At 39.6% G+C, this 24,253-nt stretch overlaps 2 protein-coding genes across 8 annotated transcripts in view; one reads left to right on the forward strand and one right to left on the reverse strand.

The window, feature by feature from the left end:
• DNAH12 (dynein axonemal heavy chain 12) overlaps positions 1 to 19,573 on the reverse strand; it is a 221,669-nt gene extending 202,096 nt beyond the window's left edge. For 3 of the 7 annotated variants that reach the window (XM_032868369.1, XM_032868375.1, XM_032868377.1), the window contains exons 1-3: positions 19,090 to 19,223; positions 18,127 to 18,205; positions 8,684 to 8,886 (exon numbers count right to left, since the gene is read on the reverse strand). In XM_032868369.1, the coding sequence (XP_032724260.1) occupies positions 8,684 to 8,853 (170 nt within the window). In that variant the 5' untranslated portion in view covers positions 8,854 to 8,886; positions 18,127 to 18,205; positions 19,090 to 19,223. Of the gene's footprint in view, positions 1 to 8,683; positions 8,887 to 9,575; positions 9,662 to 15,617; positions 15,679 to 18,126; positions 18,206 to 19,089; positions 19,224 to 19,510 lie in introns of those variants that run through there. The other 4 variants (XM_032868370.1, XM_032868371.1, XM_032868373.1 and 1 more) reach the window with 4 other exon arrangements.
• A 38-nt stretch (positions 19,574 to 19,611) lies between these two features.
• On the forward strand, positions 19,612 to 24,002 carry PDE12 (phosphodiesterase 12). The gene is made up of 3 exons (XM_032868378.1): positions 19,612 to 20,958; positions 22,379 to 22,457; positions 22,942 to 24,002. Exons 1-3 carry the CDS (start codon positions 19,651 to 19,653, stop codon positions 23,382 to 23,384), a joined length of 1,830 nt encoding a protein of 609 aa, XP_032724269.1. The 5' UTR covers positions 19,612 to 19,650; the 3' UTR covers positions 23,385 to 24,002.
• Positions 24,003 to 24,253: the final 251 nt, after the last annotated feature.

Raw genomic sequence — 24,253 nt, forward strand, 5'->3', positions numbered from 1 at the left:
GAATAAACCTAACCAAAGAGGCAAAGGATCTGTACTCAGAACACTATAGAATACTCATGAAAGAAATTGAGTAAGACACAAAGAAATGGAAAAACGTTCCATGCTCCTGGACTGGAAGAACAAATACTATGAAAATGTCTATACTACCTAGAGCAATCTACACATTTAATGCAATCCCTATCAAAATACCCTCAACTTTTTCAAAGAAATGGAACAAATAGTCCTAAAATTTGTACAGAACCAGATAAGACCTCAAATAGCCAGAGGAATGTTGAAAAAGAAAATCAAAGCTGGGGGCATCACAATTCCAGACTTCAAGCTCTATTACAAAGCTGTCATCATCAAGACAGTATGGTACTGGCACAAAAACAGATACATAGATCAATGGAACAGAACAGAGAGCCCAGAAATGGCCCCTCAACTCTATGGTCAACTAATCTTTGACAAAGCAGGAAAGAATGCCCAATGGAAACAAGACAGTCTCTTCAACAAATGGTGTTGGGAAAATTGGACAGCCACATGCAAAAGAATGAAACTGGACCATTTCATTATACAACACACAAAAATAGACTCAAAATGGATGAAAGACCTCAATGTGAGACAAGAATCCATCAAAATCCTTGAGGAAAACACAGGCAGCAACCTCTTTGACCTAAGCCACAACAACTTCTTCCTAAAAACATCGCCAAAGGCAAGGGAAGCAAGGGCAAAAAATGAAGTATTGGGACTTTATCAAGATCAAAAGCTTTTGCACAGCAAAGGAAACAGTCAAAACCAAAAGACAACTGACAGAATGGAAGAAGATATTTGCAAATGTCTTATCAGATAAGGGGCTAGTGTCCAAAATCTATAAAGAACTTATCAAACTCAACACCCAAAGAACAAATAATCCAATCAAGAAATGGGCTGAAGACATGAACAGACATTTCTGCAAAGAAGACATCCAGATGGCCAACAGACACATGAAAAAGTGCTCACATCATCACTCAGCATCAGGGAATCAAAACCACAATAAGACACCACCTCACGCCAGTCAGGATGGCTAAAATTAACAAGTCAGGAAATGACAGATGTTGCCAAGGATGCAGAGAAAGGGGCACCCTCCTACACTGTTGGTGGGAATGCAAGCTGGTGCAGCTACTCTGGAAAACAAAAAGTTGAAAATAGAGCTACCCTATGACCCAGGAATCGTGCAACTGAGTGTTTACCCTAAAGATACAAGCATAGTGATCCCAAGGGCCATGTGCACCTGAATGTTTATAGCAATAATGTCCACAACAGCCAAACTATGGAAAGAACCTAGATGTCCATCAACAGATGAATGGATAAAGAAGATGTGGTATATAGATATACAATGAAATACTATGCAGCCATCAAAGGAAATGAAGTCTTGCCATTTGCAACAATGTGGATGAAACTAGAGGGTATTATGCTGAGCAAAATAAGTCAATCAGAGAAAATTATCATATGATCTCTCTGATATGAGGAATTTGAAAGGCAGGGCAGGGGGTTGTGGTGGGTAGGGAAGGGAAAAATGAAACAAGATGGGATCGGGAGGGAGAAAAACCATAAGAGACTCTTAATCTCACAAAACAAACTGAGGATTGCTGGGGGGTGGGGGGTAGGGATAGGGTGGCTGAGTTACCGACATTGGGGAGGGTATGTGCTATGGCTGAGTGCTGTGAAATGTGTAAGCCTGATAATTCACGACCTGTAGCCCTGGGGCAAATAATACATTATATACTAATTTTTAAAAAAAATTTTTAAATACAATAGTTCCTTATCTTACTGAATTTTTTATAAGAAACAAATCCCTTTAGAAACTCCAAAATTTAAAAAACAAAAGAAAAAAGGAAAAAAAATCCCAATAGTATTATCAATGAGACCTTACTTTTCAAATTATTCATGTGTACTATAACAAAATGAGACTAAAAATAAAAATCAAATTTTTTCCAATTCAAACTAACAGACAAATTTTAAGTTAATCCTGATGCCTACTAGAACCTCATATGTATTGACCATGTTCAAAAGCCACCCTGTTAGAGCAGCCTCACCTTAGCCCTTGTATTAAGTAGCACTTCAATCACTATCCAACCTCTTTATCCTCCACTTACCTTTGCTTCATAGAACTTACCCACCATTTGACATATTGCAGGTCGTAGACTCTTTTGTTCCTTATCTTGTCTCTAATGCCCAGAACAGCACCCAGGCACATAATATGTATTTGATAAATAGTTTGAAAGGAGGGTCGCCTAGGTAGCTCAGTCAGACAAGCACCTGCCTTTGGCTCAGGTCATGATCCCAGGGTCCTGACCCTGGATCCCATCCTGGGATGTCTCTCCCTCTAATCCTCCCCCTGCTTGAGTTCTCTCTCTTTCTCAAATAAATAAAATCTTTTTGAAAAAAGTTTGAACACAGGAATTTATCATCCATAAAATAAAGTTATATCATACTGAATGCTCATATTGTGCAAGACACTCTACTAGGTTTCATTAAAATATAACAGCAACAATCTCAAGGAAATGATAAACTGAAAGGGTGAGGAGATCAAAACAGGTACCATATGAAAGGCATGGGGCCCTAACGGTTCAGAGGAGGGGACAAGTTCACTTCCAACTGGAGGTGTCTATAAAGGCTACATGAACAAGCTTGCATTTGCAATGAACTTTAAGAAGAGAGGAGATTTCAGGTGGAGATGTAGTTTTCCTGGGTAGATGGATTTGAACAGACATGACTCAACTGAGGAATAGAAAGGCAAGGGAATGATCAAAGAAAAAAATGGGGAGTAGTAGGGAGTTGTTCAATATGCCCAGAGGTTATGGGACCAAATCGAGATTAGTTTGGAGAAATGAACTGGAATATCCAACTAAGGGCCTCAAATAGAGGGTTTTTTTTTTAATTCAATAGACAACTCTTGCTGAGAGTTTTTGAGCATGTAAACATTTTTAGGAAGACAAATCTACCAGTTTGTAAAGGTATATATTCTGGGGCAGATGGCCGAAGCAATAGAGTATACAAGGAAAAAGAAAAGACACCTGAGAAAGAAGATTGGAGGATGCCAAACATGACAGGAATAAGAAAAAAATGCAATTGAAGGGGGCAAAGGAGATGTGATCAGAGAGGCAGGAGGATAACCAAAAGGAATTTCAAGGAAAAGACGGACACCAAAACCATAAAAGCATGGACTGGTAAGTTCGAGAGAGACAAGAGCCATGTCTGTTTTGCTCACTGTTCTAGCCACAATATTTAGATAGTGTCCATCAAGGTCAATAAATACCTATGGAATGATCAGAATTGTGGATTTGGAAAAAATCTCATATATCTAATTCAGTACCTAATTTGATATATGCATACTCTCAAAAATATTAAGTTGTACCCTGAGGTGAGTGAGGGGAACAGCATTCATCACTCTCTGAGGTAGCCCAATTTATTGTCAGCTAGCTTATGTTCTTAGAAACAAATCTTTATGCAAGTTATATCCTTGTAACTTTTGTTCTCCAGAGCTATACACAAAAAGTCCTATTCTTTTTCTGTTACCCTTCTGAAACTCAATGATACCTATCCAGTTCTTTAAACTATTCCTGTCAATAAAAGCTACCACTGGTGATGAGCTCATTATGTTTTAGGCATTGGCTTAAGATCGTTACATGCATGGATCTCATTTAACTCTCACAAAAAGATCCAAAGAGAAAAGAATGATTCTTATCTCCATCTTACAGATAGGAAGGTGAAAATAAGTAAAGTTACTTCACTTGCCAAATTCACGCATGGCTCATAAGCTGCAGATATGGGATACAAACTCAGGCCTCTTTGATGCCAGTCTATACTCTTCCCCAATAAGCAATCAGCCTCCTTCAAATGAGATGGTTCATCAAAATTCCTCTCTCTTTCTTGCTAATTTGATTTATCAACATCCCTCTTAAAGTGTGACTCCAGAATTTCAGATGTTGTTTGACCAGTGCAAGTGAATATTTTCTATCGCCCATTCTAGACATTTTACATTTATCATAGCAGCCTAAGACTGCAATGTGGAGCTTCAACTCTTGACCCCAAGATCAAGTGTCCCAGACTCTAGTGACTTAGCCAGCCAGGCACTCCTGAATTAACTTTCTTGAGTAGCCTCATTTCCATGTTAACTTTTATTGAGCCTGGCTAAATTAAAATTCCAAAGGCTTTTTCATAAGAAGTAGGAAATGTGGCTGGAATATCCCCCTTCCTCTTTACTTTGTGAATCATTAAGGCCTCAGCCAGACTTCCTTTCATCTATCATTATTTTCCTGAATAGCCTAGCTCTCCACGATCCATACTTTCAAGGAATTTGCTTTATACTTCTGGACACTAGCTGGCACTAGCTGGCTTGCACTGTAATTATCCCAACAAAAATATGCTTGACCTCCTTGAGCTCCTTATATACAAAAGCCACCCTTTGAGATAGCAGCAATTTCCTGGGGCATGTTTTCTACTACTAGCTATAAATAAAAAGATCTAGGAAGAATATAAAAGTGAGCCTTTTCATTCTCTGTTTTTGCTTTGTGGGTTGACAGCCAGAAACAAATAAATGAACACAAATTGGGTAATTTCAAAGGAACTATGTGAGAGACCACGTGCAGTGAAGGAGAGAAAAGCTGGTCTGAATCAAGAGGTAGATAATGGCCAAGGAAGAAGTGACTCATTCCTGGGACTCCGGAAAGCTACAAAATGATTTTTTTTCTTAGCCAAGTGTTCCCAGGCACTAGTCACAGGAGGGGCCCAGTTACTCCCAGGACACCTTACATCCTACCTTAGTCCTGAAACTCTCTATGAACAGACTTCACCACAACTTGAAACCAGGAAATCTATGTTCCTATTGTCTAATAGGTAGAGGCAGCAAATGACAGAAAATCACAAAATCCACAGTCTTCCAAAAAAATAAAAACCTTTAATTGCAAATGCATTTATCCTAAATAAACACATGGCAATTCTAATCTCAGTATTAATATAGCACTATGCCTCAGGCAACTTTGAGACACTGTTACTAAGCATCCAAATGAGAGAGTACTATTTATACATCTGTAAAAAGCACAAGAGTCAGGTTAACCTTTAAAAATTCCTTTATTCAGGGGCGCCTGGGTGGCTCAGTGGGTTAAAGCCTCTGCCTTTGGCTCAGGTCATGATCTCAGAGTCCTGGGATCGAGCCCCACATGGGGCTCTCTGCTCAGCAGGGAGCCTGCTTCCTCCTCTCTCTCTACCTGCCTCTCTGCCTACTTGTAATCTGTCTGTCAAATAAATAAATAAAATCTTAAAAAAAAAAATTCCTTTATTCACTCAGTCAGTTCATCAGCAATAGCATGCCAGATACTGTGCTTTGTGTTGAGATCTCTGTGCTTAAGTATGTCAAAGTAAATAGAAAAGAATGGCAACAAAGACACTATACACTGTGTCATTGAGGAAGTCACACTTCCTTTATCTATTTGCTGCTTGACCCTTCTGTACCCAACATCTAAATATTCTAATTCCTGAGGCACCTGAGTGGTTCAGTCAGTTAGACATCTGACTCTTGATTTTGGCTCAGGTCATGATCTCGGGGTCGTGGGATCAAGCCCCTCATTGGGCTCCACACTCAGCGTGAAGTTGGCTTGTCCCTTTCCCTCTGCTCCCGACCCCTGCTCTCTATCTCTCTCAAATAAATAAATAAAATCTTTAAAAAATAAATATTATAATTCCTAAAGGCTTAGTCCATGGCTGCCTTCTCCTCTTAATTTTTACTTTCTCTAGATGATCTGAACAATTCCTCATAGCCTTAACAATCATCTACATTCTGCTGACTCCCAAATTTGCATCTTTAGCATATATATATATGTATATATACATATATATGCTAACTATATATATATGCTAAATATATATATATAAATATATATATTTATATGTAAAGATATATCATATGTATATATATACATATATATATATGGAATATGTTAAGTAGGCAGCAGCTGGATAGATAGATCGATCGATAAATAGATCGATTGATCGATCTATCCAGCTGCTGCCTACTTAACATATTCCCCCTTACATGTCACATAAGCATCTCAACTTCAAACATTACCTCCCCAGGGGCACCTGGGTGGCTCAGTGGGTTAAGCCTCTGCCTTCAGCTCAGGTCATGATCTCAGGGTCCTGGAATCAAGCCCCACATCAGGCTCTCTGCTCAGCAGTGAGCCTGCTTCCCCCTCTCTCTGCCTGCCTCTCTGCCTACTTGTGATCTCTCTCTCTCTGTCAAATAAATAAATAAAATCTTTAAAAAAAAAATTACCTCCCCAATCTCCTGGACTTCTGATTCTCTATAAATATATACACTACTATCTACCTTATTACCAAAACCAATCCAACAGCAAGTCTTACTAATTCTGGATCCAAACCTATCCCCTGTAAATCTGTTTCTCTCCTCTTCCACTGTCTCCAGCCTTATCCGAACCATGGAAAGCTTTCATCTGTTATTACAAAAGCATCCTACCTGGGCTCCTTGTTTCCCTCTATTCCTGCCCTCTTCCCTTCCACCTCAGTCTATGCTTAATACCTAGACTGATATTTTTAAATGTAAATTGAATTTCAGGTCACATCCCAGTTTAAAACATTTCAATGGCTCCCATTGTTCTTAAAGTGGAATCTGAATTCATTATCATGGCTTACAAAGCCTTTCACGCCCTGTCCCCACCCTTCTCTCCACCTTCACCTGATAACCACGACTCTTTCCCAGGTTCCTGATATTCTAGAGACACTGGCTTTTGTCAACCCCCAGAACACATGAAAGCATTCATATTCCAGGGCTTTCAACATTTACTATCCCCCCTTTGCTAGAGTGATATTCTCCAGTTTATTTAATGAAAAGTTTTGGGTGCCTAGGTAGCTCAGTTGGTTAAGTGACTGCCTTCAGCTCCGGTCATGATCTTGGAGTCCCATGATCAAGTCCTGCATCAGGCTCCCTGCTCAGCAGGGAGTCTTCTTCTCCCTCAGACCCTTCTCCTTCTCATGCTCTCTCTCTCTTATTTTCTCTCTCAAAAAAAAAAAAAAGAAAGAAAGAAAGAAAGAAAGAAAGAGAAAGAAAAGAAACTTTTTTTTTAAATGAAAAGCTTCTAACACTTTATTTTTTTAAGATTTTTTTTTTATTAACATATAATGTACTGGGACGCTTGGGTGGCTCAGTTAGTTAAGCCGCTGCCTTAGGCTCAGGTCATGATCCCAGAGTCCTGGGATCATGTCCCGCATCGGGCTCCTTGCTGGGCAGGAAGCCTGCTTCTCTCTACCCCTCTGCCTGCCACTCTGCCTACTTGCGCCCACACTCTCTCTCTCTCTCTCTCTCTGACAAATAAATAAATAAAATATTTTTAAAAAAATAAATAATGTACTATTTGTTTCAGGAGTACAGGTCTATGATTCATCAGTCTTAAAAAATACACAGTGCTCCCCACTACATATACCCTCCCCAATGTTCATCACCCAGCCACCCTTTCCTTCACATCCCCCTCTGCTTCAGCAACCCTCAGTTCATAAAATTTTATTTATTTGAGAGAGAGAGAGAGAGCACAAACAGGGGGAGCAGCAGAGGGAGAAGGAAAAGCAGGCTCTCCACTGAGCAGGGAACCCAATGCCCTGCTCAATCCCAGGGTTCTAGGATCATGACCTGAGTCAAAGGCAAACACTTAACCAACTAAGCCATCCACACATCCCAGCTCCTTACTCTTCAGATCTCTACTTAAATATCATCTCCACAGGACTTTCCTGTGATGTTCCTAGGGACACCTTCCCTATCACTCTATCCCACAATCTTACATCTTCAAGGTATCCATCACTACTTAAAAGGTCAACATACCCTTTTTGTTTGTTTTTATATGTTTACTGTCTGTCTCCTCCCACTAGAATATAAAGACACAATCCCTTCTGTTGTCATCTCTTTGGTCTCCTCAGTAACAAGCACAAAGTCTGTGTAACAGTTGGTAGGTAATATCACTAAATAAATGGATGCAAGAGAATATGTAGAAAAAGTTAAAGCTGTACAAAGGGGATTAGGAGAAGGCTTTCCAGAGGAGGTGATCCATAAACTCAGCCTTGAAGAACTAGTATAAATATTCAGGCAGACAAATACTTTCCAGTGAGGGGAATTGCAGGGAGCAATTGTGAAATCTATTTTTCACTAAACTGTGAAAAACATAATACACTCATAGAACTGTAAGTAGTTCAACATAACAACGTGAGATGATGAAAGGTTTTGGAGTAAGAACAATATGTAACTCTTAGGGCAACCCCTTCTTTAGTCTCTAAGCCTACTAAAACATTGAGTAGACCTACATTTATAAAGAATAAGAATAGTACCCACCGTGTAGGGTAGTTGTGAGAAGTACAGATGAAGTGCTAAAAACAACGCTGAGAGTAAGCAGTGATTAGCATAAGCCCTATATTAACTATAGATACAGTGACATATATCTATACATTAAGTGACATATAACATATATACATACATACATATATATATATATACACACAGTGATATATAACATTTATTATTGTGATTACTTTTTGTTCCCCAATTGAACTTGATATTTTGCCCATGAATAACCTACATAGTTAAAGCTGTTTTATGAGAACATGAACACCAATCATTTCACTTGAACTCCAGAAAAGAATTATTTACCAATATGCTACTTACACTAACTGATTAATCATCTTCTGCTGTTCTTTAGATCTTCTGTAATTCAGCAATTTACTTTGTGCTGGTGTGTCAACACCTATGTCTTCAGGGGGGTGCACAATAGGAGGTAACTTCAAGTTCAGAGCCTCCTTTTCTGCTGTGATTGCAGCTTTGTTCGGATCTGACATCTTGGCCTCCTGAAGATTAAAATGCTTTATACTCTAAAGAGAAAAAATGCCCATAAAGCCAATATTGTAAATGTTAGCTTCAATAAGCTCATAACATATCTTAGCTTATCAATTCCAAAACTTCCCGACCTTTTGCAATCTTCCTCCCAAGTACCGTATTAGTCTAAAGAATGACAGCTGAGGTAAACGGGTAGGGATTCCTGTAAAAGCTCTACATCCCACTTGCTATGAAGAAATAAAACCAGTCACTTCCCAGTTAGGGTTTCAGTTTTCCCATGGATGAAATTAAGCTGGATTAGATGCTCTCTAAATGCCCTGTGGTTTAGAATTCTGGGTTCAAATTTTTCCCTACAATGCAAACCATCACCACCACCTGAACAACAACAACAAAATCCAGCTGTTGGGGTATAATCGCTCTCCCAAAAAAGCAGATGTTTGACATCATTAATATCTTTAAACACCTATATTTTAGTATCTTAGTCTTGCTACTGTCCTAGGAAGCAATACAATGATCAAGCAAAACAAGTCATACTTTTTGCATAGCAAATCTAAAATGTCATGTAAATATTGAACAATTAACTGTGATACCAACTACATTTCCCGCGGATGCCCACAGAATTTGGAGATTCCGGCGTTGAAAAAGAGAGTATTTCTGCTGGTACCCAGTTAGAGATCTCCAGCCCGGGGAAAAGGGTAAGAGAAAACTAAAGGCAAGGAAATACCTAGATTGCTTTTCACTACTCCCCAGCTGCGCAGACGAGAGGGAAAGTTTCAGTTAGCTTCTCATCTGGCGAAACGAAGAGGTGAATCCAGGGATGAAAGAAACCTCGGGAACCCCACCACCCCGGAAGAGCTGGGCGGTCTGACCGCCGTGTACAAACAAAGTTGTCGCCATGGAAACCGTCTCGGTCGCCACTGCAGAGACCGGGTAGAAGTTGCCTGGAGAGGGAGTTGCTGAGCTGCGACAGATTAGGATTACCTGTCACAGTAACTCATTATTCAGTTTATTAATTCATTATGAATGGAGGGTTGAAGAATGAGATACATATATGCTTTTTTTTTGGCTTAAAACAATCCCCATTTATTTGTAACCATTCCATGGCTTGGCTGGGAAGTTCTGATTTTTTTTTATTATTATGTTATATTAGTTGCCATACGGTACGTTATTAGTTTTTGATGTAGTGTTTCAAGATTCATTGTTTGTTTAACCTGCCTTCCCTTGGAAGGGACCCAGGGAATCAGGATCTTCAAGTTGGGGCAACCTGCAAGACTGGAAATTTGGATGTATTGAAAAATAGATTTATGTAAATGCACTCAGAGGTGGATGAAGTCTTCAGATGTTCCCATAGTGACTTCAGCAATATAATTTATGTTGTTTCTATAGCTGGCATTTGTTTATACAGGAACTTTCCTTCAGGAAATCCTTGGCAAAAAAAGTTAACGGGTGTAAATTTTTCAAGTACGCATGGAGATAGAAATGTGAAACTTTGCTATCTGAGGCTGTGCAATGGATATTCCATCTAAAGGATGAGAGCCTACACATATGCCAAGTGTATAAATAAAATTGGGGCATGCATAAGTCCTGGTGGTGTTTTGATGGCATAGTCATTCAACAAATATTTGAGCATATTTGGCATAGAGTGCCAGTCACCATGTAAAGAATTTTCTATTAATTAGAGTACAGGCTACACGCCTACGTCTGGCACACAGTAGGTCCTCTGAAAACATCATTTGGGTGAGTGCATGAACAAGTTAAATATCCTCACTGCTTGTAAAAGTAAGACATCTTTCTGTAGAAAGAAAATACCAGCATAAGTATGTGATGGTTTTTTGGCATTTGCTTAAGCTAAATTACAGGCTGTGGACTTAAAGGAAGACAGAAGTCTTTAGTATCATACCCACAACCTCTCCCAGTTATCCAATCAAACACTAATCTGGTGCTGCAATGCAGAGATGTTTCAAATGCAATTCAAATCCCTAGGAAATTGATGTTAAACTAGGGAAAGTACATGGGTGAGGCTGACTCAATCAGTGGAAATCCTTTAAGGAGAATGTTTAGGCACTGTGCTGAGTCAGACTCTAAACAGCAGCTAGGTTTATAACTGCTCTCTCCTCTCTGGATCTTCCCTTTCTGTCCCTTTCTGACAGCCTGCCCTATAGATCTTGGACTTGCTTAACCAGTTCCAACCACAACTGCATAAGCTAATTCCTTGTAAGAAATCCATAAATATACACATACATAAATACACATGGATAAATATAGGGGACGTATACAATCTGCTGGTTCTGTTTCCCTCATTAAACCCTAATACAATGTAGATCTTTTTTAAACAGCTTTATATAGGTATAATTTACATACTATGAAAATTTACCAGTTTGAAGTGTATAATTCAGTAATTTTTTTAGTAAATGCAGAGAGTTATACAACCATTACACCAAGATCCAGATCTAAAACATTTCAGTCACTGCAAAAAGTTCACTTGGGTTCATGTGCAGTGAATTCCCACTCCCACCTCCAACCCCAGGCAACCACTGATTGGCTTTTGGCCTCTACAGGCTTGCGGTTTCTCAAAGTTTCATATAAGTGTAATAAAAAGTTTTGTGGTCTTTTGTGTTTGGCTTCTTCCTCTTAATAAAAATATGTTTGAGATTCACCCATGTGTAGTATGTAACAAAGTTCATTTTTATTGCCAAATAGTCTTCCATTATATGGATATATCACATTCGGTTTACCCATTCCCCAGTTGATGGGACGTTGAATTGCTATTATGAACAACCCTGACATGAACATTCACGTACAGATGTTAGGATGAATGTACATTTTCATTTCTTATCAATAGAAACCTAGAGTAGAATTACTAGGTTGAGTGGTTAATTCCATGTTTAACCTTTTAAGAAACTGTCAAACTCTTTCCCAAAGTGGCTGAAAGATTTTACATTCCTACCAGCAATGTATTAGAGTTCCAACTTCTCCATGTCCTTGCCAAAACTTGGTATTATCTATCTTTTTTATTACAGCCATTCTAGAGGGCATATAGTGGTATCTCAATGTGTTTTCAATTTGCATTTCCCTAAATACTAATGATGTTGAACATCTTTTTGTTACAGGATTTTTTTCTCTGCTGGTGCCTGCAGTTCTTAGTCACACCACTTTGAGGAATGAAGAGGTAGACCAGATAGAGTGGTGGGCAGCAAAGACAGGTTTATTGAGTGATAGTAAAGGAAAGGTTACTGAGTGGTAGTACAAAGCTCCCAAAGAGAGAAGGAACCCCGAGAGGGTTGCCATGGGAATTTCTAAATTTAGGGGGTTTTAATGGGCTTGTTAGCCAGCTGTTTTAATCCGATTAACCCTCCCTGTGCCTGTCACCCATCTATTACATAGGAAAGGGTGGAGGGCTCTTATAGGGTAGTGTAAAATCCTTTTAAGGGTGGTTTCCTTTTGGAGCAGGGGCCCCTTGTCCCTGCCTGCCTTCCAACTATCCTTCATCATTTTCATGTGCTCATTATCCACTAACGTATCTTTTTTTGATGAAATGCTTATTCAAATCTTTCATCCATTTTCAAATTGGATTAACTTTTTATCAGTTGTTAAGAGTTCTTTATATTATGGATTCAAGTCCTTTCAGATCATTTGCAAACACATTCTCTTGACATACAGCTTATCTTTTCATTTTCTTAATGGTGCCTTTTGAAAAGCAAGTGTCTTCATTTTTTTTTAAGATTTATTTATTTATTTGGGGAGGGAGTGGAGGAAGGGGCAGAAAGAGAGGAAGAGAGAAAGTCTCCAGCAGACTCCATGCTGAGCAAGGAGCCCAATGTGGGGCTCAATCCCAGGACACCGGGATCATGACCTGAGCTGAAATCAAGAGTCAGTCAGTCGCTTAACCAACTGAACCCCCCAGGTACCCCTAAGAGTCTTCGAATTTTATAAAATCAAACCTAAGATTTTTTTTTTATGGGTCACACTTTTGAGGCTATTATCTATGAAAGACAGATAAGGTAATGAAGATTTTCTCCTTTGTTTTCTTCTAGTTTTTGGTTTTACATTTAGATCTATGGTCTATTGACAGTAAATTTCTATATTTGTGAGAGGTACATATCCAATTTATCGTTTTATATGTATATATACACATATACAATTTTTATATACATATACAATTGTGTATGTATATGTATACGTTTTTATATATACATATACAAATTGTTCCACTATTACGTCTTGAAAAAGTTGTCCTTTCCCCACTGAATTGCCTTGGGATCTTTGTTGAAAATCAATTGACCATAATGTAAGGGTTTATTTCTGGACACCCAATTCTGTTCTACTGATCTACATGTTTATCTTTATACAATACCACACAGTCTTGATTACTGCAGCTTTAGTAAAAATGGTTACAGTTTTAAAACTGGATAGTGTCAGTCCTCCAATTTCATTCTTTTTTTTTTTTCAAGCCATAAGAGACTTTTTTTTTCAAAGATTTTTATGTATTTATTTATTTGAGAGACAGAGAGAATGAGAGAAAGAACATGAGCAGATAAGGGGCAGAGGGAGAAGCAAACTATCTGCTGAGCAGGGAGCCCAATGCAGGGCTCAATCCTGGGACTCCAGGATCATGACCTGAGCTGAAGGCAGACGCTTAACCAACCGAGCCACGAAGGTGCCCCTCATTATTTTTTTATAGAAAGTAGTGATTTTGACCTTATAGGTCCTTTGCATTTCCATCCAAATTTTAAGATCAGTTTGTCAATTTCTACAAAATAGCCAGCTGGGATTTTAATAAATCTTTTGCTTTGAAAGAAAAACAGTTAGCTATCTAAACATTAATTTGCAGCTTAAAATCCCACCTTAAGGGGCGCCTGGGTGGCTCAGTGGGTTAAAGCCTCTGCTTTCGGCTCAGGTCCTGATCCCGGAGTCCCGGGATCGAGCCCCGCATCGGGCTCTCTGCTCAGCGGGAAGCCTGCTTCCTCCTCTCTCTCTGCCTGCTTCTCTGCCTACTTGTGATCTCTGTCTGTCAAATAAATAAATAAAATCTTTAAAAAAAAAAAATCCCACCTTAAAAGCTCTCTTTCTTAATCTAAAAGTTAGAAATATTATCTATGACAGCAAAATTTATTTCACAAGTCCTTGATTATTTAAAAGTCCTTATGAATATAACACCAAAATGTGCTTCTATAATACTATACAAAAAGTTTCTTCTACTTATTAAATGTGAAAGATGCTAAGAGAACTTATGAGACTAACTTACTATGCTTTATACTATGCATTGTTCTTTTCAAAATTAAAAATGGGAGGGCAGGGAAAAGAAATGAGTCCATATGCACAAGAGTTCTTTATGGAGTTAAATTGTGGTAGGTTTTACACAGGATCTTTGATTTGAATTTCTTATCTTCTACTAATTTTTGATTGCTGTTAAACTAACATTAATTATACCTTATAATAAATGATTAGCTATATCATATATTATTTATACCATGCTATCTAGTGTAAGTATATATAACAACATAACCATTATAAATCACAATAAATTTTTTAAAATAAAAGAAATAACACTGTTGGTGGGAATGTAAACCTGTACCACTGGTAGTGGTACAGCCACTATAGAAAACAGTATTAAGATTCCTCAAAAAATTAGAAACAGAGCTACCACATGATCCAGCAATTCCACTTCTGAGTATGTATCTAAAGGAAAGAGAATCACTATCTGCACCCCCATGTTCACTGTAGCATTATTTACAATACCCAAGACACGGAAACAACCTAAGTGTAAAGGTCCTTTGAAGGATAAATGGATAAGCAAAATGTGATATATAAAGAGCTATAGATACTAGAATATTATTCAGCCATAAGAAAGGAAATCTTGGGGCGCCTGGGTGGCTCAGTGGGTTAAAGCCTCTGCCTTCGGCTCGGGTCATGATCCCAGGGTCCTGGGATCGAGCCCCACATCGGGCTCTCTGCTCAGCGGGGAGCCTGCTTCCTCCTCTCTCTCTGCCTGCCTCTCTGCCTCCTTGTGATTTCTGTCAAATAAATAAATAAATCTTTAAAAAAAAAAAAAAAAGAAAGGAAATCTTGCTATCTGTGACAACATGGATAGACATTGAGGGCATTATGCTAAGTGAAATAAGTCATACAAAGACAAATACTATATGATCTCAGTTATATGTAGAATCTAAAATACAAAAACAAAAACTGAAGACACTGGTGGTTGCCAGGGGCAGGGGGAGGATGGAGGGCAGAGGAATTAAGGGAATGGGTGGAGATGGTCAAAAAAGGTAAAAACTTCCAATTATAAGATGAAGTTCTGGGGATATATGTACATCATGGTGAATATAGTGACCATACAAATTACACGTCTGTGAGCTGCCAAGAGAGTAGATCTTAAAAGTTCTCATCATGGCACAAAAATATAACTATGTAAATGATGGATGTTAACAAAACCTTTATGGTAATTATTTATATATATATATATATATATATACACATATATATAATCATTGCTGTACACATTGGACTACTACAATGTTATATATAAATAATATCTCAATAAAACTGGAAAAAATTTTTAAAATGTTAAAGAAACAAAGAGACTGGTCCCTTAAATAAAAAGCAAATGCAGATTATCAAATTTTAATATATAAGTAGCAGATTACCTTGAATTATTACCAGGTACTACTCAAAATTTCTGAGTGCTATCATTCAACATTACAGTATCATATTGACCTTAATAAAAGAAGATAAATGTATATTAGTAATCTATGTTGTTACCTACCAATGTTATTAACCAAGATGAAGGTAATCACAAGAAACTAGTCTTCACACGCTAATCTTTGCTATATACATATATATATATATATATATAGAGAGAGAGAGAGAGAAAATTCCATCAACCATAAACTTTGATTAGTGAAATTTAGCTTGTGTTTCTTGGTATGGACTAAGAATGGTAGAATAAAATGATTTTTATTAGCTGCTTCCCCTTTTGGTATCAGGGAAAGCATAGTGTTGGTTCTCTTCTGACTTCAAATCTTAACTATGTAATTTTATATATTTTATGTATATAATTATGCTATAATTTAGCCTCATAAAAATAGAGCTTCGAAAACACCATTTATTGGTGTTGGGAAAATTGGACAGCCACATGCAAAAGAATGAAATTGGACCATTTCCTTACACCACACACGAAAATAGACTCAAAATGGATAAAGGACCTCAATGTGAGACAGGAATCCATCAAAATCCTTGAGGAGAACACAGGCAGCAACCTCTTCGACCTCAGCGACAGCAACATCTTCTTAGGAACATCGCCAAAGGCAAGGGAAGCAAGGGCAAAAATGAACTATTGGGATTTCATCAAGATCAAAAGCTTTTGCACAGCAAAAGAAACAGTTAACAAAACCAAAAGACAACTGACAGAATGGGAGAAGATATTTGCAAACGACATATCAGATAAAGGGCTAGTGTCCAAAATCTATAAAGAACTTAGCAAACTCAACACCCAAAGAACAAATAATTCAATCAAGAAATGGGCTGAAGACATGAACAGACATTTCTGCAAAGAAGACATCCAGATGGCCAACAGACACATGAAAAAGTGCTCCATATCACTCAGCATCAGGGAAATACAAAGCAAAACCACAATGAGATACCACCTCACACCAGTCAGAATGGCTAAAATGAACAAGTTGGGAAATGACAGATGCTGGCAAGGATGTGGAGAAAGGGGAACCCTCCTACACTGTTGGTGGGAATGCAAGCTGGTGCAACCACTCTGGAGAACAGCATGGAGGTTCCTCAAAATGTTAAAAATAGAACTACCCTATGACCCAGCAATTGCACTACTGGGTATTTACCCTAAAGATACAAACATAGTGATCCGAAGGGGCACGTGCACCCGAATGTTTATAGCAGCAATGTCTACAATAGCCAAACTATGGAAAGAACCTAGATGTCCATCAACAGATGAATGGATAAAGAAGATGTGTTGTATATACACAATGGAATACTATGCAGCCATCAAAAGAAATGAAATCTTCCCATTTGCGATGACGTGGATGGAACTAGAGGGTTTCGTGCTTAGCGAAATAAGTCAATCAGAGAAAGACAACTATCATATGATCTCCCTGATATGAGGAAGTAGAGATGCAACATGGGGGGTTAAGGAGGTAGGAGAAGAATAAATGAAACAAGATGGGATTGGGAGGGAGACAAACCATAAGTGACTCTTAATCTCACAAACAAACTGAGGGTTGCTGGGGGGAGGGGGATTGGAAGAAGGGGGGTAGAGTTATGGACATTTGGGAGGGTTTGTGCTATGGGGAGTGCTGTGAAGTGTGTAAACCAGGTGATTCACAGACCTGTACCACTGGGGATGAAAATATATGTTTATAAAAAATTTAAAAAAATAAATTAAAAAAAAACACCATTTATTATGTATTATTTTCAAATCTGTTGAGTTCAAATCAAATTTTCTATGGGAACTTGTTGACACTTTCATTCACTTTCACTTAAAAGAACTGACAAAAGACAGTGAAAATGTAGGTGGATTACAGGAATGCAAAAGCCCGTGGCTCTGGGAGTCTCAAACAGACCAGGTTCGACCACTCACCCCAAACTCCAAAGGCAGAGAGATGAGTGGTAGTGAAACAAGAAAGGGATTTATTTCACTGAGGCCAACACCAGTGGGCTCAAAGATTGTTTCCAAAGTGCTGACAATATTCTAGGTTTACATAAGGCAAATGTAGGACGAATTTTAGTGAGTACATGCAGGAGGACAGTAAAGGCCAGATGGATCACTGTCTAGGGAGTTAGGCCTTGCTGCCTCAGGGCAATCCTTATTGCTTGAGGAGGCAGTTTTGATTCCCATCACAAGATGCACTGCCTATAGGGTGTTTTGCCTGTGTAAAGAGATAAGTTGGGAGGAAGAACTCAATTAAAAAGTTTGAGGTCAAAATGGTGGTAGTTGAATTCCTCTTTCAAAAAGAGTAAGATACTGCACCATAGGTATACCATATTCCTATTTGTGTAAAGAAGTAGGAGGAAGGTATGTATTCGTAATACATAAGTGTTTGTGTTTGCACAGGAGTCAGTGGTGGAAAGACTACCTTTTTGTCACATGGGTCTGTTTTATTCTTTTAAAAAATTTATATATATATATATATATATATATATATATATATATATATATATACTAAGAGAAGTACGAAAAAGGCATCTGTCTCAAAACTAGGATTAAAACTTCTAATTGTTAAATTATATCAGTTTGCTTGAAGGAAACTCACATTTTCTAGTAGGTCTTCTATCTTTCTTTATAAAGGCTGATTTAAGATTGAGTTCTGCAAAGTTGCATGAAGGAAAATGCTGTGGATAAGAAAAATGCCATTTCAAAACTCTGATTTGTTAAATGAGCTACTATTAACTAGACTACAAAGACTTATTTTCTTTCTTCCTTATGTTAGTCAGTTGACACAAAGTAATGACTTTTATACCTATACTGGAGCCTCGAACTGCATATATACTATCAGTACGCCTTCACCTTATCAAATATTTGGGGTGGGAGGAGGGCAGGACAGGAATACAAATTTCAAATAATTGCAAAACCCATCCTCTTTTAGAACACAGTCAAAAGCCAATTTCTTCATGGTAAGCCAGAGGGTAAGATATGGCTTACTTATTTATTTATTTATTTAGATTTTATTCATTATTTATTTGACAGGCAGAGATCACAAGTAGGCAGAGAGAGAGAGAAGTGGAAGTAGGCTCCCTGCTGAGCAGAGAGCGCAATGCGGGGCTGGATCCCAGGACCCTGGGCCGAAGGCAGAGGCTTTAACCCACTGAGCCACCCAGGCGCCCCAAGATATGGCTTATTGAAAGCCCAGTACGTAAGCATTCTAGTTGCAAGATAAGGAAAAGTGGATACAATTAGATCATTTGTGGACTGGAGTGACGTCTCAACTTGTCTCTTAAGTCTCCAAGGTTTTTTATTCCCAGTTAATCACCGAATATTAATTATTTGCAACACAAAATCACTCTTGGTATACTTTCTCCATTTGGTTTTCAGTGAAGGCTACACTTCTCGTTTTCTCTTACTGGCTATTCTGTCTCCTGCCATTCATTCAGCAATGTCTGTGACCTTGAGCGGGTAACTTAATCACTCTGGACCTCGTAACCATAAAAGAGGCTTTTAGCATAGTATTCGCTCCCTAAATCGTAATTCTTGTATAACGTTAACTGTTACTAAGTACCACAAAAACAGCTCCGTGCGTCTGCGCTGGCCCGGCCTGAAACGAACCCACCCACACCTCGGAAAGGGCGAGCAGCAATGAGAATGCTGTGGAGAGGAACTTGGCAACGCTTTCCACCGCTGAAGCCAGCCTGGCAATCCCCGCCGAGCTCTACCCGCCCTGGCTAGAATTCAGAAAAAGTGGCCGCTTCCGTAGGGGAAGTGGAACCCATGACAACGCCCCAACGACTTCCGGCTTGGCGCACCTTCCCTTCAGACCTATAACTGCACTTTCGATAAACACACGGAGTCCAATATTTCCCTCAGGCATCTCCATAGTTCCTTTATTTCTCCCTCTTTATGGCTCTATTTGAAGATAAAGATTAAGCTGGGAGGGATTACAGATAGGCGTGGCTACGGAAAAAGGAAGCGTATAAACCGACCTGGCGAAAATGCGGAGCGGAAGTACCTGGTGTCCTCTCCTCTCTGGCCGGAAGTTGCGGGACTGAATGGATTCTGGAGCCGGCTGCTGTAGCTTCTCAATCTTCATCTGAGGCTTGGCGGCCGCTGGGCCACCAGGTTCATGTGGAGACTCCCGGGTTCCCGCGCCGCGCTTCGTGGGGTCCGCACGGCGGTGGAGCGGCACACTCGGGCCGAGGCGGCGACTGAGAAAGCGGCGGGCGCCATGGAGCGCGCTGTAGTGCGCTGTGTGCCCTCCGAGCCTAAGCTAAGCCTGTCGTTCGCGCTGGCCGACGGCAGCCACAAGAACATGCAGCGCGACCAAAGCGAGCCGCTGGGTCGGGCTCTCAGCCGGATAGCAACCAATGCCCTAAAAGGCCACGCTAAGGCGGCCGCCGCCAAGAAGAGCAGGAAGAACCGGCCAAATGCAAGTGGTGGCGTGGCCTGTGCGGGGCCTGGGCCCGAGTCGACTGCGGCCTCCGAGCCCGTGGTGAAGCTGTACTACCGGGAGGAGGCAGTGGCTGAGGACGTGCTCAACGTGGACGCCTGGCAGGACGGCGCGGTGCTGCAGATTGGCGATGTCAAGTACAAGGTGGAGCGCAACCCGCCCGCCTTCACCGAGCTGCAGTTGCCACGCTACATCATGGCCGGTTTCCCGGTTTGCCCCAAGCTCAGCCTCGAATTTGGGGATCCCGCCAGCTCCGTCTTCCGCTGGTACAAGGAAGCCAAAGCCGGAGCGGCAGAGCCAGAGGGCGGGGGCCCCTCGTCATTGTCTCCCTCTTCACCCTCTCCTGGTTGGACGGAGACCGGTGTGAACGAGCGCGTCTACACGCCGTCCAATGCCGACATCGGGCTCCGACTGAAGCTTCATTGCACCCCAGGCAATGGGCAGCGCTTCGGGCCAAGCCGGGAGTTGGAAAGTGTGTGTCCCGTGGAGGCAGGGCCTGGCACGTGCACCTTTGACCACAGGCATCTCTACACCAAGAAAGTGACGGACGACTCTCTCATCCGCACCGTCTCTTACAACCTCCTGGCCGACACGTACGCCCAGACTGAGTTTTCGAGGAGCGTCCTTTACCCGTACTGTGCCCCTTATGCTCTGGAACTCGACTACCGCCAGAACCTTATCCAGAAGGAGCTCACGGGCTACAACGCGGATCTCATCTGTTTGCAAGAGGTTGATCGCAACGTGTTTACAGACAGCTTGGTGCCGGCTCTCGAGGCCTTTGGGCTGGAGGGCGTGTTTAGAATCAAGCAGCACGAAGGCCTGGCTACTTTCTACCGAAAGGCCAAATTCACTCTCCTTAGCCAGCATGACATTTCTTTCCATGAAGCCCTGGAGTCCGACCCACTTCACAAAGAACTGCTGGAGAAGTTAGTTTTGTACCCGTCTGCGCAGGAGAGGGTGCTCCAGAGATCTTCTGTACTCCAGGTAGAGTACCTCTGCCATTCTCTTTACATACTCTTCGATTTTTAGAGCACTGGAAGATTTTTTTCAGATTTTACTGAAGGGTATTTGCTCTTGTATCTTTTTTTTTTTTTTAATTTTGTTTATTTTATTTATTTGACAGAGAGATCACAAGTAGACGGAGAGGTAGGCAGAGAGAGAGAGAGGGAAGCAGGCTCCCTGCTGAGTAGAGAGCTGATGCGGGACTCGATCCCAGGACCCTGAGATCACGACCTGAGCCGAAGGCAGTGGCTTAACCCACTGAGCCACCCAGGCGCCCCTTGCTCTTGTATCTTAAGCACAAAGGTTAAGCATAGCATTCACTCAGGATACACATGAACACATGAACATTCATTCATTGAGCAAATACTTACTGAGCACCTCTAGTGTGCCAGGCACCTCTGAACAAGACAAACGGACTTTCTTAGTGCGTACAATCTCATGGGAAAGACATGCTGAATACAAGAATTTGGTATTTAGTATTTTACTCCTTTCCAAGCACTGTTCTGATGCATTTTAAAGCACTTAAAATTTAATCACTAAATTTTGTTCTGAAATTAATATTATAGTATAGGTTAAGTAACTGGAATTTAAATAAAAACTCAAAACAAAACAAAAAATAAAGTACTTAATAAGTGGCATGTTTAATGAAGTATTCCACAAATACTAATATTTTGATTTTAGTCATAGTAATCCTGCTATTTTTACAGATGTTATTTTGTAAATGGGGAAATGGTCAATTTTACTTACCCAAGTTCACATATGTTTGGAGCCAGGATTCTTAACCCAGTTACTTATATATTACATCATCACTGAGCAGGTGTTAAGCTGCCTTAGTTTTTAAAAACACGTTATATATTTGTCCAGAGTTTTTAGGTAACTGGTTTTGTTCATAGTAAGATTTTGGAGTATCTCTCTCTCTCTCTCTCTCTCTTTTTTTTTTTTTCCAAGCACCCAGTGTGTTTCATGCACCTCTTTGTAAGCTCATTCACTTGAATCCATACAACAGTCCCCCTTGAGGTGGACAATTGTGTCTTTAACCGGTGACCAAACTGACTTGGGAAAAAAGTCTCTCTCCAGGTCACACAGCTATAAACAGTTAAGTGTGGGCCTGACGTCAAACTCTGCCTTTACTCACCTAAAAACACCAACCTTAATGTTGTTCTCTAAAATATATCCTTTTCTTACTTCCTATATGATGGAACTATTATTAAAAAACATGTTATTCTGAATCCAGTTCATCTGTATCCTGAAACTTGTAGCCAAAGTTAGATTTCATACTTGCAGTCCTATTTTTCAGTCAGGGAAGGTTATGAAATGTCAGTTCATCATATAGTCTTGGATTAAGAAACAAATGTTCAAGAGATAGATGGCAACTGGACTCTTGGCCCTTTGTTTATTTTAGGTTTCTGTTCTTCAGTCTACAAAGGACTCTTCTAAAAGGATATGTGTTGCTAATACCCATCTCTACTGGCATCCAAAAGGTAGGTTTTAGTGGTTTTCACAAGTGATGTAAACATGGTAACTTAAGTAGGGCTGTTCTTTTTACATACATCTTTATTTCTTTCGGTTTTATTGAGATATAATTGTCAATAGCATCATATAGGCCTAAAGTGGGACTTAGATATATTACAAAATGATTGCCATAGTAAATTAACATCCATCACCTCATGTAGATTTGAAAAAATGTTTTTTTCCTTGTGATGAGAACTTATAGGAGCCACTCTTTCAGCAACTTTTAAATATACCATATATCATTGTTAACTGTGTTCATGTTGTACATTACATCTGTAGTACTTACGTGCCTCATAACTAGATGTTTTTTACTTTTGGGCCACCTTCATCCAGTTCCCCTTCTCCAAACATATATTTTGAATGTCACCCAGATACTCTATGTAGTTTGTGGGCTTTTTTCTTCTTAAAGGCAACATTTGAAAGTACTTATAATAATGTTTTTTATATTCACAGGTGGGTACATTCGTCTCATTCAAATGGCAGTAGCCTTGGCTCACATTAGACATGTCTCATGTGACCTGTATCCTGATATACCAGTTATATTTTGTGGAGACTTTAATAGTACCCCATCAACAGGAATGTATCATTTTGTTGTCAACGGCAGCATCCCAGAGGATCATGAAGACTGGGCTTCCAATGGGGAAGAGGAACGGTGCAACATGTCCCTTACCCATTTCTTCAAATTGAAAAGTGCTTGTGGTGAACCTGCTTACACAAATTACGTTGGTGGCTTTCATGGATGTCTGGACTACATTTTCATTGACTTAAATGTTCTAGAGGTTGAACAGGTGATTCCATTACCTAGTCATGAAGAAGTTACCACCCACCAGGCCTTACCTAGTGTTTCCCATCCCTCTGATCACATAGCACTTGTATGTGATTTAAAATGGAAATAGACTTGTGTTTAATGGAATCTGTCTGCGTTAGTAGGAAATTTAATATGAATCAAAGCTTATGTCTAACCTTCAAAGAGGAAAACTAGACAGATAAATGTTGTTACTCTACTAGTTAGTTCCAGTCTCTTCATTACACAACTGTTCATAATATTTGCAGTTTCTCCACTTCTCTTTTTTTCCTATTGTTGAAGGAAAAACAAATATATTTATGACTCCCAGGAAGAACATTGAATTATGTACGTTTTTATAAGTACCTTTTTTTTAAACTAGGAATTAAGAATTTTGTAAAAAAAAAAAAAAAGAAAACATTTGAATGATCCTTTAATTTTTCTATCATAACACATTTCAGATTGCATCATGTTTGTATAATTAGGGAAGAATGCATACAGGTTGAAGTGAGAGGCCTAAGTCTGACATGAAGGAGTAACAGAGTCTCCCTCTACCTCAGGTTGGCTAGCTATTTACTACAACTTCAGAGCTTTAACAGAAGATGAAACTATGCCATCACCAATTGTTATTGCTTCTCATCTTTAGTTTTTCAGTTAACATAGGGTATTATCGTCCTGTTATTTTTAGGATTTTACTTTTTAGTATGTGGTACAAATAGACATTTATATTCTTATTGCAGCTCATTTGAACTTTTAGGATGCAAGCACAAGTTAGTGTTCAAAGCGAATAACAGCATATTCAACTTGATCCAATTTTCTTCAATAATTTCTTGCCCATAAAAAATGTTCATAAATCAGTAGGGTATTGGACTATATCGTATTACAGAATGCAGCATAAGAGATTACCTTATGAGAAACTGGCTACTGATATGGGCTTGACATTTTGGGTGAACCTTTGAGCATTTCCCTGCTGGAAGTATT

The sequence above is a fragment of the Lontra canadensis genome, unplaced genomic scaffold (assembly GCF_010015895.1).
Source record: "Lontra canadensis isolate GAN:19392208 unplaced genomic scaffold, GSC_riverotter_1.0 scaffold35, whole genome shotgun sequence".
Taxonomy (NCBI): domain Eukaryota; kingdom Metazoa; phylum Chordata; class Mammalia; order Carnivora; family Mustelidae; genus Lontra; species Lontra canadensis.